Genomic DNA, 17,146 nt, shown 5'->3' on the forward strand with positions numbered 1-17,146 from the left:
TAGTTCTACCACTTTATTGCTACCAACCCATCTCCCTCGACCCTCATGCGCACGTGCTCAGCCATGCAACCCCATGGACTGCAGCCCGCCAGGCTCCTCTGTCCATGGACTTTTTCAGGCAAGAATACTGGAGTAGGTTGCCATTTCCTTCTCCACCAATTTCTATATTTTTTATTCCCATGAAATTACTAAGACCACTTAAAAAAAATTGTTTATTTATTTGGCTGTGCCGGGTCTTAGTTGAGGTATCTGAGATCTTCAATCTTGGTTGCAGAACGCGGGATCTTTAGTTGTGGCTTGTGAACTCTTGGTTGCAGCATGGGGATCTAGTGCCCTGACTAGGGATCCAACCCGGGGACCTGCACTGGGAGTGTGGAGTCTTAGCCACTGGACTACCAGGGAAATCTCTCTGACCACTTTTTGAAATGTACTGTTCCCTGCTTGTGCCCAAAAAATGATGTATGTGTCCGTAATTGTAGATTTAATATGTGTAAAATTAAGCATATTGATGAAAAATTGTCTAGTAAATTTTTGCATAGGAAGCATTTAAAAAAAGCCTTCATCACTTACTTGATTCATTAATTCAGTCAAACATCTATGAGCTATTGCTTCGTAAGTCCCTACTACAAAAACGTCACACTCCAAAACAAGGAGTGATCCCTTGGCACCCACTTTCATTTTAATAGATGACAACTCTGCTGATTTACACATGATAAAAACAGGACGGAGGCCTTTCCAGCCCCCCAGTCTTAGGCTGGAAGGAACGGGCTGTCTGGACGAGCAGCTCTGACCCCCAGCGCCTCCTCCCCACCAGGGGGACCACGCTGGGCTGAGCAACGGCGGCTGCCAGACAGGCCTCGGTTCCTCCCGGCGCTGCTTCAAGGCCCAGAACATGCAGGTGTAAATGCATCTGTCTTCTGCCATTTGCAGTGCTACTGGCCTTGCGAATGTCTTTGAGTAAGACAGATGGTCCCTGACACTGCATAGGCTTTCAGGGACGTATCTTTCCATAAAGAAGAGGGCAGATGTGAAGCGTGGTAAGCACACGTCTATCCCCTGAAGGTTTGGGTTGAGGTTCCCATCTAAACTTGGTTATTTAAATATAGGATCCTAAGCAATTCTTGGAAATCTCTATGCTAGAAATGTATTTTTTAATGTTTATTTTATGCCATTATGGCAAATATCCAGGACATGGAATATATATGCAACTAGATATAATATCAGGTGAGCTGGAACTTAATGCCTATAAATGAGTCAGCGCTATGTTCTCTTTCTACATAATTCATGTCAAATATTTCTGTAAATTTTATTTTTTAAATGCTAGAAAGCGCATTTCATTGAAGCAAGGTTAGAGTAAATTAGGATTTCCACAATGACCTGGAAAATTAAAAGACTATTTGCTCATCACTCTGGTGACCTTAATGTGGTAATCAAAATCCTCAGGAAACACAATAAAACTTGATGGAAATAATGCAAGTGTGCTAACTGCAGCTTAAGAAATTTTTAAAAATTTAAATAAAAATGAAATGACTATAATCTTGAAGTCTAATGGGAGAAATACAATGATTCAAATCATTAGATGTGCTTTGGGATGTGCTTCAAATCTCAGCATATGTCAAAAATGGAAATTCAAGGAATATCTTACTCTCTCAAAACAAGTACTACTTTTGGTTAGTCAAAACACATGTAGTCAATGAAATTGCTAAGTGTTGAGATAGTAAAACCACAAACTACATTCTGAAAATTCTATGACCAAATAGTACTATAAGAATTATATAGACAAGGACAGAAAAGTCTAGCATCCTGCAGTCCATGGGGTCGCAAAGAGTCGGACACGACTTAAAGACTGAACACTAGCAAAGAATTGTAAGTAACGTCACAAAAGCAATTTCTGAATATAGTCAACAAACCTGCAGAAAATGGTTTAAGAGTACTAGGTCTTATAATCTAGCAGTAACCAGCATAAGTTATGAATACTATCATCAAAGTGTTTTTTTGTCACTGGAATCTGTGTTAACAGGAAGAGAAAAAAAGAGTAGTAGGAGGGGAGGGAAAAAAAGAGAGTGGATGGGGTAATTTACGGAGCACTAAAGCTCTGCCACAAGTAAAGAATTCATTACAGACAACAAACATATAGAAGAAAAAAACTAATAAAATGAGTTTTTGGTGCATGTATATGTATGTGCGTGCGTGTATATGGAGTGAGAAAAGATAAATAAGGCAAATTCATTAAACTGTTAACATTTGGAAAATCTGGGGATGCAGCAATTTCCTTTTTTATTAAATTAATTTATTTATTTTAATTGGAGGGTAATTCCATTACAATATTGTGGTGGTTTTTGCCATACATCGACATGAATCATCCACGGGTGCATATGTGACCCTCCAACCTGAAACCCCCTACCACATCCATCCCCAGGAATTCCTTTTACTGGTCTAATAACATTTTTTTTTCCAGTAACTCTAAATGAATCTCTATCAAAATTCTGGAAATTAAAATCCAAGGACTCATTGGGAGACAAATGTTAATTTTTCTCTCTAAACACTTTAAGAGAGGACATGCTAAAAAGAATTTTATTTTTTTTTTTTAAGAATTTTAAAATTTGGCAAAAATAAAAGGGTTTAAGAACTGAGATAAAAGCCCACCAAAAAAATGATACATGTATCGTAAACTAATATTAATTTCAAAGCACACGATTAAAATTCCTATCACTTAATTCATTAATAAATAATTATTAAATTATCTAGGATACAAGGAACATAATACACATGCTCTAAAAAATCTAGGAACTGTGACCAAGTTTTTAAAAAGAAAAGGAAATATAAAAGTTATCTAAGTTCATACAGTATGGTAGCTTAGGAAGAGACTAGATGATTAATAGTTTCTACCCATCTAAGGACAGACAGAAAAGAATAGCGAGAGACAATAAAAGAGGTGTGATGGAAGAGAGACAGTAAAAGAGGTGTGATGGACTTTATCTTTTTATCATGCAAAGTTTCAAAGATCTGCAAAAGTAAACTCACTTTCTAAGAGAGTGTTAGTCGCTTAGTCATAACCAACTCTGTGAGACCCAACAAACTCTAGCCCACCAGGCTCCTCCATCCATGGGATTCTCCAGGCAAGAATACTGGGGTGGGTGGCCACTCCCTTCTCCCGGGGATCTTCCCGACCCAGGGATCGAACTTGGGTCTCCTGTACTGCAGGTGGATTCTTTACCATCTCAGCCACCAGGAAGACCCCAGAAAACTCACTTTCTAATTCTCCCCACAAATACTTTGAATTAAATTCTAACATCACACAATTTCAGGCACAGAACTTCAGTCACTATCTTAGAAATAAAATAAAATCACAAGGTGAGTGTTCTTTCACTTATATTCAGGAAAGACAGACCAAAAAAAGGTACAATTATGTACGGACGTCTGTGAATGAAAAAATACTAAGATTATGATTCAAGATTGAGTCCCATTTTTATTTGAAACATGTCAGGACAGCCGAGTGGTCTAAGGCGTCAGACTCAAGTTTCTACTTCCCATTTTTATTTGATTCTATATCCCAGAAATGTATCATTATCCAAAGAAAAAAGCCAGCTACCCGTAAATATAAGTTCATAACCCCTTTACTATTCATAGCCACTCTTATTTATTTTAAAATAAAGAAACTAAAAGAGGAAAGGGAAGTAAAAATTCTACTTAAACTACTACTGAAGGGTTAAAAAGCTGAAATCAATTTTTAAAAACAGCCAAATGATTTGTATCACAAGATGCCAGATTTTGGAGTGAGGTTTGCTGTTTCCCAGCTTCTTTTTTTTTCCCCCTTAATACAATACAACCTCAATTTCTACATTCAAAAAAGGATCACTTTATAGGAAAACACCACTCCACTAGACAGAGGGTCAATTTCAGTGTCACAGTGAAATCTGGAGCTCAAAGGCCTGGTCCCTGAGAATAAGTATTTCTTCTTACAAAAGTATCTCATGTCAGCACTTTACCACCTAGCACAACAATAATGACAGATCATTATATGTAAATGGTACCTCAATATAGACGTTTTTTCAAAGTATCAGAAGCATGGTAGTCATATTAAGTTCTCTCTCCTTAGTCAAAATTTGGGGGCCATTATAAATCCAGATCATGTCCACAAAAATCAAGAAAATGAAACTGTACTACTTTCGGACAAAGCCACAAGGCAGGAACTACAAGATTGAGTATGGATCTGGTTTTCATTAGCCAATACTAGTTTTCACAACTTGTCACTGCTTTGTTTTTTCCTATGACTGTGTGTGTGCATGCTTGTGCATGAACATGTTTGCGCATGTTCTATACTTTGTACTTAATCAGCTGCCATTAAGTCTCATGTGGGCTGGGAATGAAGAACATAATCAAAACCACCCAAAGAAAAAGTATGCTTTATTTTTATGTGTTTAATCCTCTAAAATAGCTATTAAAAAAGTATCAAGCCTGAGGCCTTACCCTGTTCGTTTGGTGATGGTACCAAGTGTCATTGGCTGTTTGATTTGGGCGAGAGGCATCAACACCATCAGGCTGGGGAGAGGAGAGAGTCGAGGGTTGCCGGGGTTGTTGTTGGCAAAATTATTGTAGGAGTCTTGGCTGTTGAGCTTCCCTATAAAGAGAAAAAAGAAAAGGAAAGCATCACCAAGAGAAATTTCCTTCTCTGACAGGATTTGCACTGGCTCCACTAATCTTTTAAGAAAGTTATCAAAGGCAGACATGCTTCTAAAAGAATCATGACTCTATAGAAGTGGGGGAAAAAAACAAAGGACTCTGGTAATACCAAACAAGACTTGACTATGAACAGAGACTTTAGTCTTTGAGGATGGAGGCTTGAAGGATACAGAATTGGATAGATGTTAAATGGTTATACAAATAATTGGTATAAAACTGAATTTTATGGTGCTACAAAGAAATAGAGGATAATAAGAGAAAAAAAATGAAAAGGTCTAAATTAGTCTAAAGGAAGCATGGAACATTTCCTTAAACAAGCTTGGGAGTAAGAAGAGGAGAATATTCCAGCCATGGCAACCTATAAAGCCTCAGAGGGCAGAAGCAACATGAGTCACAAGGATGTATATCCACAGAGAACAGCATGAGAGACACAGGATGAAACTGACCAAAATCAACAGGCAAAAATATTGCCTTCCTCCCAAGATGTACCACTATGCACCATAAAATTAAAAATCGTGAATCAACCCTTTATTTTATGACCGCATTAATATAAAAAAATAAAAAGAATTATGGCTCATTAACAACCAGGAAAAACAAACTGAACTTAAATCTGATCTGCATAGAGAGAAATTAGTCTCATCTCACCAATAAGCAAAATTCCTCTCAGGTACTTACCTTTTCTCCCATTCCGTAGCTCTGCATTTTCCAGAATGTTCTATAAATGAAGTATGTACCGTACTGAGTCTTACTTCTTTCACTTACCAGTAAGCATCTGAGATTCAACCACTCTACATTTTCCTACAGGTATCAATTCTTTTCTTTTTATTCCCAAATATAATCTCATTGTATGGAAGTACTGCAGTTTGTTTACCCAGTCACTGGCAAAAGGACATCTGATTCCAGCTTTTGGTTATTACAGATAAAGCTGTCATAAACATTTCTACAAAAGTTTTTGTATGAATGTAAATTTTTTTACCGTCAAAAGAGAAAAGGAAAGATATACCAATTTGAATGCAGAGTTCCAAACAACATCAAGAAGAGATAAGAAAGCCTTCCTCGGTGATCAATGCAAAGAAATAGAGGAAAACAATAGAATGCAAAAGACTAGAGATCTCTTCAAGAATTAGAGATACCAAGGGAACATTTCATGCAAAGATGGGTTCGATAAAGGACAGAAATGGTATGGACCTAACAGAAGCAGAAGATATTAAGAAGAGGTGGCAAGAATACACATAAGAACTGTACAGAAAAGATCTTCATGATCCAGATAATCACAATGGTGTGATCGCTCACCGATAGCAAGACATCCTAGAATTTGAAGTCAAGTGGTCCTTAGAAAGCATCACTACGAACAAAGCTAGTGGAAGTGATGGAATTCCAGTTAAGCTATTTCAAATCCTAAAAGACGATGCTGTGAAAGTGCTGTACTTAATAGGTCAGCAAATTTGGAAAACTCAGCAGTGGCCACAGGACTGGAAAAGGTCAGTTTTCATTCCAATCCCAAAGAAAGGCAATGCCAAAGAATGCTCAAACTATCGCACAATTGCACTCATCTAACACACTAGTAATGTAAATCTCAAAATTCTCCAAGCCAGGTTTTAACAACACGTGAAGCATGAACTTCCAGATGTTCAAGCTGGCTTTAGAAAAGGCAGAGGAACCAGAGATCAAATTGCCAACATCCGCTGGATCATCAAAAAAGCAAAAGAGTTCCAGAAAAACATCTATTTCTGCTTTATTAACTACGCCAAAGCCTTTGACTATGTGGGTCACAATAAACTGTGGAAAATTCTGAAAGAGATGGGAATACCAGACCACCTGACCTGCCTCTTGAGAAACCTGTATGCAGGTCAGGAAGCAACAGTTAGACCTAGACATGGAATAACAGACTGATTCCAAATAGGAAAAGGAGAACGTCGAGGCTGTATATTGTCACCCTGCTTATTTAATTTATATGCAGAGTACATGATGAGAAATGCTGGGTTGGATGAAGCACAAGCTGGAATCAAGACTGCTGGGAGAAATATCAATAACCTCAGGTATGCAGATGACACCACCTTTATGGCAGAAAGTGAAGAAATAAAGAGCCTCTTGATGAAAGTGAAAGAGAAGAGCAAAAAAGTCGGCTTAAAATTCAACATTCAGAAAACTAAGAGAATGGCATCCAGTCCCATCACTTCATGGTAAACAGATGGAGAAACAGTGGAACAGTGGCAGATTTTATTTTGGGGGGCTCCAAAATCACTGCAGATTGTGACTGCAGCCATGAAATAAAAAGACGTTTACTCCTTGGAAGAAAAGTTATGACCAACCTAGACAGCATATTAAAAAGCAGAGACAAGGAAGCTGTGGTACATATACACCATGGAATATTACTCAGCCATTAAAAAGAATTCATTTGAATCAGTTCTAATGAGATGGATGAAACTGGAGCCCATTATACAGAGTGAAGTTAGCTAGAAAGATAAAGAACATTACAGCATACTAACACATATATATGGGATTTAGAAAGATGGTAATGATAGCTCTATATGCAAAACAGAAAAAGAGACACGGATGTACAGAACAGACTTTCGGACTCTGTGGGAGAAGGCGAGGGTGGGATGTTTCGAGAGAACAGCATCGAAACATGTATATTATCTATAGTGAAAAAGATCACCAGCCCAGGTTGGATGCATGAGACAAGTGCTCGGGCCTGGTGCACTGGGAAGACCCAGAGGGATCAGGTAGAGAGGGAGGTGGGAGGGGGGATCAGGATGGGGAATACATGTAAATCCATGGCTGATTCATGTCAATGTATGACAAAACCCACTACAATATTGTAAAGTAATTAGCTTCCAACTAATAAAAATAAATGAAAAAAACAAAACAAAACAAAACAAAAAAAGCAGAGACATTACTTTGCCAACAAAGGTCCATCTAGTCAAGGCTATGGTTTTTCCAGTAGTCATGGATGGATGTGAGAGTTGGACTATAAAGAAAGCTGAGCACTGAAGAACTGATCCTTTTGAACTGTGGTGTTGGAGAAGACTCTTGAGAGTCCCTTGGACTGCAAGAAGCTCAAACCAGTAAATACTAAAGGAAATCAGTCCTGAATGTTCATTGGAAGGACTGATGTTGAAGCTGAAACTCCAATCCTTTGGCCATCTGATGTGAAGAGTTCACTCATTTGAAAAGATCTTGATGCTGGGAAAGATTGAAGGCGAGAGGAGAAGGGGACGACAGAGGATGAGATGGTTGGAGGGCATCACCGACTCAATGGGCAGGAGTTTGAGTAAACTCTGGGAGTTGGTGATGGACAGGGAGGCCTGGCATGCTGCAGTCCATGGGGTCACAAAGAGTCGGACATGACTGAGCGACTGAAGTTTTTAAAAATATATATCTAGGAATGGAGTTGCTGATCATAGAACATGAATGTTTGCATGGAGACAATAACTGTATGTTTAAGGTTATGAGAAAATGCCAAAAATTTTGACAAAGGAGATGATTCATTTCACATTCCCACCAGCAAAATATGACACTTCCAGTTCTTCTGTATCCACAGTAGAATTTGGTGTTGTCACTCATTTTGATTTCAGCTATTCTGGCCAAATATGCTTAGGTTGCTGCTGTTGCGGTTCATGAACTTATTTGTCATCCATTTATTTTCTTTGGTAAAATACCTATGTAAAGCTCTTGGCAATTTTAAGAACTGGGTTAGTATTTTTGCTGAAATATAATTCACACACATAAAATTCATCCTTTTCAAGTATACAGTTCTATGGTGTTTGGTATGTTCTACAGAATGATACTAGGATCGCTATCTAATTTCAGAACATTTTCATCACCCAAAAAGAAAGTCCATACCCTTAGCAGTCACTCCTCTTTTTCCCTACCCATCAGTTTTTGACACAGGAATCTGTCCAGTTTGCATGTATTTGTGTTCTCTGGATAGTTCACATAAAGGGAACCATACAATGTGGCCTTTTGTGAGTGCTTTTTTCACTTCTGTTTCCAAAGTTTATCCATGTTGTACCATGTGTCCACAGTTCATTCCTTTTAATGTCTGAATAATATTGCACTGTATGGATATACCACATTTATACCAGCTGATGAATATTTGGGCTGTTTTAACAGGATACTATGAATAACACTTCTATGAACATTAGTACATAGGTATATTTATGTGGACTTGGGCTTTCAATTTTCTTGGGTACTTATGACTAGGAGTGGGACAGTTAGGTCTACATTTAACCTTTTGAGGAACTGAAAAACTAAAGCTACACCAGTGTATGAGGGCCCCAAATTTTCAACCACCTCAACACCACTTGTTATAGTCTATCATTTTTATTTTATCCATCCTAGTGGGTGTGAAGAGGTATCTCATTGGAGTTTTGATTTGCGTTTTTAAAATATCTTTTTCATGTGCATTTTAGTTAATTCACATACATTCTTGGAGAAATGTCTATTCAAAACACTTGCCCAAAATTGAGTTGTCTTTTTATCGTTCAGTTGTAAGAGTTAAGCATATTCTCAGAATGTAAATCCCTTAGCAAAAACATGATTTATAAATATTTTCTCCCTTTCCTATGTCATCTTTTCGCTTTCTTCATGGTATGCTTTGAAACATAAAAGTTCTTAACTTTGATGAAGTGTAATTTATGTTTTCTTTAGTTGCTTATACTTTTGTTGTCATACCAAAACAAACACTACCCAGTCCAAATACACAAAGATTTATAGCTATGTTTTCTGCAAAGAGTTTTATATTTTTAGCACTAACATTTAGGTCTCTGACTAATTTTGAGTTAATTTTTATAAGTCATGTGAGGTAGGGGTTCAACTTCACTTCTTTTGAATGCTGAATATCCACTTACTCCAGCATCACTTATTGAAAAGATATTCTTTCCCAACCCAGAGTATTATCCTGGCACCCCTGCTGAAAATCAAATGACCATAAAAATGAAAGAAATTATTTATGGATCTTATTCTCAAATTTTAAAAGTTCTTTATATATTCTGGATATAAACCTTTTATTAGATACGATTTTCAAGTATTTTCTTACCCTGTTCTGACTTGTCTTTTTGCTCTTACAGATCTTTTAACAAGCAGAAATTTTTTTTTAATAAATTCCACTTCATGAATTTGTTTTGTACATTCTTATTATAGAAATTCAACCTAAAAATGTTTTAATTTTTATATTTTACTCTTACAAAAATATAATGGGACTTCCCTGGAGGCTCAGTGGAAAGAATCTGCCTGCCAATGCAGGAGACACAGGTTCGATCCCTGATCTGGGAAGATCACACATACCACAGAGCAATTAAGCCCCACGTGTCACAACTACTGATCACGCGCTCTGGAGCCCACGTGGCACAAGCCTGCACGTGCTAGAGCCCGTGCTCCACAGGAAGGGCCGCCACTGCGATGGAAACCCACGCACCGCAACTGGAGAGCAGCCCACGCTTCCCGCAACTAGAGAAAGCCCATGCAGCAACAAAGACCCACCACAGCCAGAAATAAATAACTTAAAGAAACATAAGTATTTCTTTATGATTCATAGTATTTATATTATATGATATAGCTAACTTTATTGCAAGGTAGAAAATATGATTTTTTAAACAGAATAATGAAATGAAACAAAGGAAAGGAAATGAAACAAAATCTCTGAAGTTTAACTGACATTTACTACAACCTTACAAATATGCATTTCGATTCCTTTTGTTTGTTTCTTTAACCAGCGTCCTCAAAACAGTATCAGCAATGAGTATTACTTCAATACTGAGATACTTTAAGTCTGAGGCAAGGCGGAATTCATGATCTCTCATTTTTCCATTCAACTGATATCCTGGCCTAAAGACAAACTGAGCAAAATTTTGTTGAGCTGGTATGTTATACCAATGTGTTCTGCAACCTGAAAATAAAAATAAAATACACATAGTCACCAATAAGAGATGAGAATATCAGAAGGGAACATACTACACTGCAGAGGAGAAGCAGCCATTTGGGCATGTATTATTTCTATATTATTTGGTGTCACCACCCTGTAAGCCTACTGCTACAAAATTCAAATAAGCTACAAATCTCCCAGAGAGAAGAGTATGAAATGTAAAGGCAGACGTTAGGGTAACATTAGCAACATCCTCTTCAAGATACAAGCCACATGGAATTAGAAAATTTAGATCAGTGTGTTTGTTTTTCTGATTTCTATAATGCTTTGAAATTCTGCCATATCAGGATGGTTTCTAAAATAGCCATTACATAAATCCTTGCCTAAATACAGACACACAGAACTCAGTGAAGATAATACTTTAACTTTCAAAACTCCAAAAACCCTGTTCCAAGAAACCTTTTCCCAAGAAAGAATAAGGATTGTGAAGTATCTCTGTCACAGCAAATAATTGTTTTTCACAGGGACTTAAGATAGGAAAAAATAGTAACATCAGGTTGAGTTGTTTTTGTTTCTAAGACTGTCAGTGGTCTGTTATAAATCTTTGATGGATCATCATATCCAACAAAACTTTCTGCTTCTACCTATATTTTGTCATTATCTGCAAAATGCCAGCTCACATTTTGATAGAGATTGCACTGACTCTGTTGATCAGTATAGGAAGTACTGCCATCTTAAGCATATTAAGTCTTTCAAGCCAAGAACATGGGATGTCTTCTCATTTATGCAGGTATCCTTTAATTTCTTTGAATACTGTTTGGAGCTGAAATCAGGCTACAACATGAAATACGTCACAAGCTAATGAAATTCAAAGCCTATGTTTAACACACACATTTCACAACAGCAGTCAAATATTTGTTGAGTGCCTCAGCTGAAGATCACACGCTGTGAGGACTGCATTCTTTGTTGTTGCAAAGCTTACAGTCTAATATGCATGAAACAGAAATAATTAAGTGCTAACTGCCTAGTACTAAAGATAAGTACACATGGGATCAATTATTTGGAGAAGATATCACGGAGCAGATGGGACATGACCTAGGTTTTGAAAGATGGATAAAATATGGGTAAGAACAGGAGAGAAGAAATATTCTGAGGATGAAGGATAACATGAAGAGCAGAGACTGTAAAGTGATGCCACAGATGTGAGCAACAGTACGAAATCTCTTAACTAGAGGAGAGAATTATAAAGGAAAGCAATGGGAAGAAAATATATTTCAGTTTTAGAAGAACTAAATTTAGGTACCTAAATTCTTCAGCAAGGGAACAGCACGGATTTTGAGAACACTGAACTTAAGACGAGATACAATGAGAAGTCTAGAAAAGTGAAGCTTTTCACTGAGAAGCTCCAAATCTTGCAGTTTAGTTACCCTTGACTTAAAATCCTTCACTGGCCCACCAGGATAAAAACAACCTCAACGTACATCACACCTATCCTTCTCAGTCTTCTGGGACACCCAAGTATTTATGAGTTTTTATTCTTGGTGTCTGTATTCATGATGGAGCCTCTGAAACTCAGTGTATCTGAAAGAGTAAAGTAAGTTGGGTAGATTTTATGTTCGTAAGCATAGGGGCAGTGTCTGACTTATGTTTTATTATGTGGCAAGTAATTTATTTAAAATAGCTTTAATGAAAGAATAAATGTGTTCAACAATGCCAAGGTTCAGAAAGGCAAACTCAGAGAGAAAGCTGCTAACACTGGTAACCTTCTATTGAAGATTACCTTTTCAAAGAGCTTCCTGGTGGCTCAGTCGGTAAAGAAGCTGCCTGCAATGCAGGAGACCCGGGTTTGATCCCTGGGTTGGGAAGATCCCCTGGAGGAGGGCATGGCAACCCACTCTGCTATTTTTGCCTGGAGAATCCGCATGGACAGAGGAGCCTGGCTGGCCACAGTTCATGAAGTCGCAAAGTCGGACATGACTGAGTGACCAAGCACAGCATGGCAATCTTCAGTAGGGTAGCTTCACTAAAGAGGCGAAAAATCAGATTTGTTCTTGTTGGAAAGGGATAAACAATGGGTACACTGACAGGAAATGATCACGGTAATGGATACAGAACACAGACTTAAGGACTTTGAGGCTAAAAAGACATTAACAAGATAAGATAATGTACCAGGCAAAGGACTCATTCAACATTCATTCTTTCAGTTCACATTTTTGGAGCCTTATTGGTATGAGGCCCTGTTCTACGCCTGGCTGAACAAATCCCAGGACCCCTAAAATTCATAACACAATAAGATAGAAAGACTTTAAAGAATTTAAAGGGAGTAAGCATGCTATGAGACACATCCTCAAAATGTCTCAGGAAAAAAAGGAAGGAGATATTTTTATTATTGTTGTTTTAAATGGAAAATATTCAAATTTTGAGTACAGAAGCAGGAACTTGTATCTTCCCATCTTTAGTTTCCAACTAGAAAATAATGGATGAGAAATGTGTGAATAATTAATTCAGGAATTAGTAAAATGAAGGAACTCACATAGACAAGAAATCTCATCAACTCACATGTAATGATTTATACATAAAAATATACCAAATTTTAAAATGAAAGTTCATATTGAATCAAATACACAAAAATAGTATAATGATCCTTTCTTCCCCTTTCAATTGCTCAAAGTCTTTATTTAAAGATGATTCTGTCACTTCCTTGTGTCATGGATTTTCTTGGAAAATGCAGCTTGAATCTAACAAACCTCCAGATTTATCCTCCACAAAACCTAAAGACTCCTCCAGAGTAGTATCAGCATCTTACTAATTGTTGACATCTCAACAGATGTTTGCTGAACGAAGGAAGGAAATATATATTTTTTTCATATCCAGGAAGTACAGGAAAATACAACCCTATGACCTACAGGAAAAAAAAATTAATTTTGGAGGGGACCCAAAGTACTTCAGAAGAGAGCGAGGTGCTGGAATCTACGGCTTTCACTACTTGCCTGAGTCTCAGGTTGACTCGACCAGGAGCATAGGTTTGGTAACTTTAAGAATAGCTCTCAGCCACTCCCTTACGGTTACATCAAGCCTAAATTTCCGAGCCAGGATTTTTCATTAAGCCTGAGGCTTCTTACTCTAATGAGGTTCAGCAAAAGAAACTCATAGTATCCTAAACCTTGGACTAGCTTAAGTGTGTCCCTCCATCCAATGCTTCAGTTTCCCTTTGGACAGAGAGGGAGAGCGGTGCCCCTTTCTTTATTTCACCTTCTGAGTACACATACGATCGTAACCATAAAATTTTAAATGCCTGAGATCAGTGAAGAGTCACTATGTCAATTCTAAATGTCACCCTCACCAACCATTCTTTACTATACTTTACTATGTATAATGAAAATAGTAGAGGTTGTTTAACTGCAGCTTTAGTAGTGGGCTTCATAAAACCTTAAAATACATATAATATTTCACACACTATTCTACTCACAAACCCCAGCTGGGATAAGACCTGTAAGTGACAAATGCCATGAGAATGGATATTCTCACAGTATTTCTGGCACATCCAAACAGAGGAAGTCCCAAAAATCTCATGAGAAAATAAGCTCTTCTAAAACTCTCATCCCAGTTTTTTGGGCTTACTCTATATAGATAAACTTCCATAAGCCTTCAGGCTTTTGGGTCTTTAACCAAATCCACCAGAGCTTTGATCCTTTAGAGGTTTACCAGTCCCCAAGATAGACGGCGTTCTCTTGGGGGAAAAAAAAAATCCCAAGTTCCAATAAAGTGGTTTTCTCAAAGCAGGAATTCTACTTGTGAACAGAAAATCATTTAAAAATCAGAAGGTTCAAAACATCCTTTGATGTTTAAAGCAATGATATTCTGTTTTCAGTTGTTTATTTGTTTATGGTTATTATTGTTTTTAACATTACAAAGTCCTAAGCCAGAACAGTTCACATTGGGGTTTAACTACTGACTTTCTGTATATCCTTGTACAAGTTGGCGTTTTTGAAAAAGGAATTACGAAAACAACCTTGTGGGCTCTCTTCTTCCTCCCGTTCTGCCTTCTGGATGAAGAATACCTGCAAGTACTTTGGGAAAGGAACTCTCAGGCTCCTCATGAGTACACAGCACCACTGTCTGTGTGTGAGGTGGACAGGGTGTGATCTCTGTTTACTAAAAAATGCTGCTAACTTCAAAACGCCACCTTTTCATGTGTGCGTGGTCCCAAAATATGTTTTCCCACACACTCTACACTGTAAAATCACAGGGGGAAAATGGATGAAGTTGAGGATAAAAGTAAAGACAGAAAATAACAATGGTCTTTGTTGCTGCACTGGAGCGGCTGCCCGTCAGGTCAGCTTTGCGGAGGTATATTCCCAAACCAGTCATCATTAATGGACTCGTTTCCACAGGAAAGAAAAAAAAAAAAAGACAGAGTCTGAAAACTCCGGACAAAAGAAATCCCTGCAGACAAAGTAAAAACAAATTAAAAGACCCATTATAAAACACAGATGCTACAAGGAAAATAAACTTTCCAAGATTTACTGGGCTTTGACAAACTTGAACATTTGTGGAAAAGACATCAGCAACAACTCCCAGGTATGTGGCTGCGAAGCTGGACTCCCTTCTGTTTTATCTTTACCCTCCCTGCACAAGCTGCCAGGTTGGTATTCTTAGCTTCTGAACGCAGTGATGTGAGAACATGTGAATGTGGCAAACTGCCAGCCACGAGAAATCTCTAAAGCCAGCAAGAGCTGAAATTATTGACCACCTCAGATTATGTTAAATATTAAAGTTAATACCAGGGTATCTGTGTGTACCCATGTATTTCTTCTTAAATGCAAACCAGAAGAGGAAAAATAAGACATAGATGCAATTACAGGCTTCCTTCCCATCCTTTAAAAAAAATTTCCCTATCCTACCATGCTATGAATGAAGACAAATAAGAGCAGTTAAAATAACATTATGCAATCAGGGGATCAGAGCTGTAGATGAGAAAGTACCTGAAAACAGTATCACATCAGTGAGAAAGAGAAAACTTTTTGTTTCCGGTTTCTAGAGGCACAAGCTATAGATTATTGCTAATGAGGGTCGGAGGGAAGATTCTAGGAACAGAAGGCGTAAGAAACTAAGAACTACAATGGAAACAAGCGGACCAAATGGAGAGGGGGGAGGATAAAGAAGCATTGTCTTTTGTTGTCATTGGGCAGGCAGGGATAGATATAAAAATGGCAGAGGTTCATTTGGGAAAAATCAAAAGGACACTAGGCGGAGTTGACGATGCCCTGGGGGAGAGCACAGCTTTTAGGAGGTCTGCATTATCCTCTCACTTTTTGACCCTTACCATGGACACACTCTTATCTTCTTTAGGCACTCCATTTTTCTGAAGCTTTACAACACAAACATATACAAATGGGACTCCGACGAGAGTTTCAAATTCTGTTATCACCCATTCACAGGACCCACTCTTGTTCTGGGTATACAAGCCTCCCAATCAGCATCCTTGGTCCCTAATATTTTAAACTCTCACCTGTGAAACTGGAGCAATGAGGCATACTGAGAACCAATGTGTATGTGACAGGCTGCCAATCCTGGAAGACAATTCTACAGGAAGAACCCTATTACCAAACATCCCATTACTGTCCTCCTTCCAACAACGTCCTTGTTCTAAGACCTCACGAAGATAGATGGTTCACACTCAACATCACGTCTTTCCAAAATAAAAACTGGCAGTAAGTTCATACGGGGCTTATTTTTTGGTGCTTTGGCTTTCCACAGAAGACCAAGACGCCCAGTCTGCTTTTAATATCCTGCTGTGGAATCGACAGGGATAAAAATCCAAAATATACCAATGAGTTTAACCAAGTTAACTCTGTAGTTGAAAAGCTCCTAACTTCTTGACTCTGTCAAAGGGAGTACAATGGTAGCTTGTTTTGAAACAATCACTGGAAATCTAGGTTCTGAAAAGTTAAAAACACTACTGAGCTCTGGCTTGCCATCTAATTTAACATTAAAGCTTTCTCAGCTAAACACTCGATAATTATTTAATCAAAACCAAATAAAGTCCTTTCTGAATATATAACAAGTATCCTGTGCAAATGGGAATTTCCTGACTGTGGGTTGCTTGGGGTTGACATAAGAGTGTCTATTTCTCTTTTTCTTTCTCTCTCTCCTTTTTTCCCCTTTCCTAGATGAGAATGACAAGCTTCCCAGCTGCAGTCCAGGACTTTCACCTCCTTTCTGCCCTTTTCTCAGGCGTATTCCAGTATAATCTGTAATCTACTCAAGTAGGAAGAGGAAACAGCAGCGCCCTGGTGAGAAACAGTGCCTTCTGACCCACATACCAAACTGGGCGGAAGCAATGCTTGTTCACAGGAGCCAAGGCGCGCAGAACACACACAATTAAGAGAAAATGAATAATGCATCCATATTTTTTAAAAGACTGTTAACAGAACAAGCAAACAGCGTTGGTGACAAAGTGCAAGATAGGAAGTATCCAAGGCCAGTTCTGATTAGGCACTGACTTGCTCTCCCTGTAACTTTTTTGGGGAGTAAAAGGTGGGGAGCAAAGATACTGTAAAACATTTATGCATTTCAAGCAAAAACACTTGTTGC

The 17,146-nt window shown here is 38.1% G+C and overlaps 1 protein-coding gene across 10 annotated transcripts in view; it reads right to left on the reverse strand.

Annotated features, from left to right (window-relative positions):
- The window catches only part of BCAS3 (BCAS3 microtubule associated cell migration factor), a 581,826-nt gene that overhangs the window by 333,313 nt on the left and 231,367 nt on the right, over window positions 1-17,146 (reverse strand). For all 10 annotated transcript variants that reach the window (XM_070478583.1, XM_070478586.1, XM_070478587.1 and 7 more), the window contains exon 16: window positions 4,471-4,621. In XM_070478583.1, coding sequence (XP_070334684.1) covers window positions 4,471-4,621 — 151 coding nt within the window. The remainder of the gene's footprint in view (window positions 1-4,470; window positions 4,622-17,146) is intronic.

Source organism: Odocoileus virginianus, chromosome 17 (assembly GCF_023699985.2).
Source record: "Odocoileus virginianus isolate 20LAN1187 ecotype Illinois chromosome 17, Ovbor_1.2, whole genome shotgun sequence".
Classification (NCBI taxonomy): domain Eukaryota; kingdom Metazoa; phylum Chordata; class Mammalia; order Artiodactyla; family Cervidae; genus Odocoileus; species Odocoileus virginianus.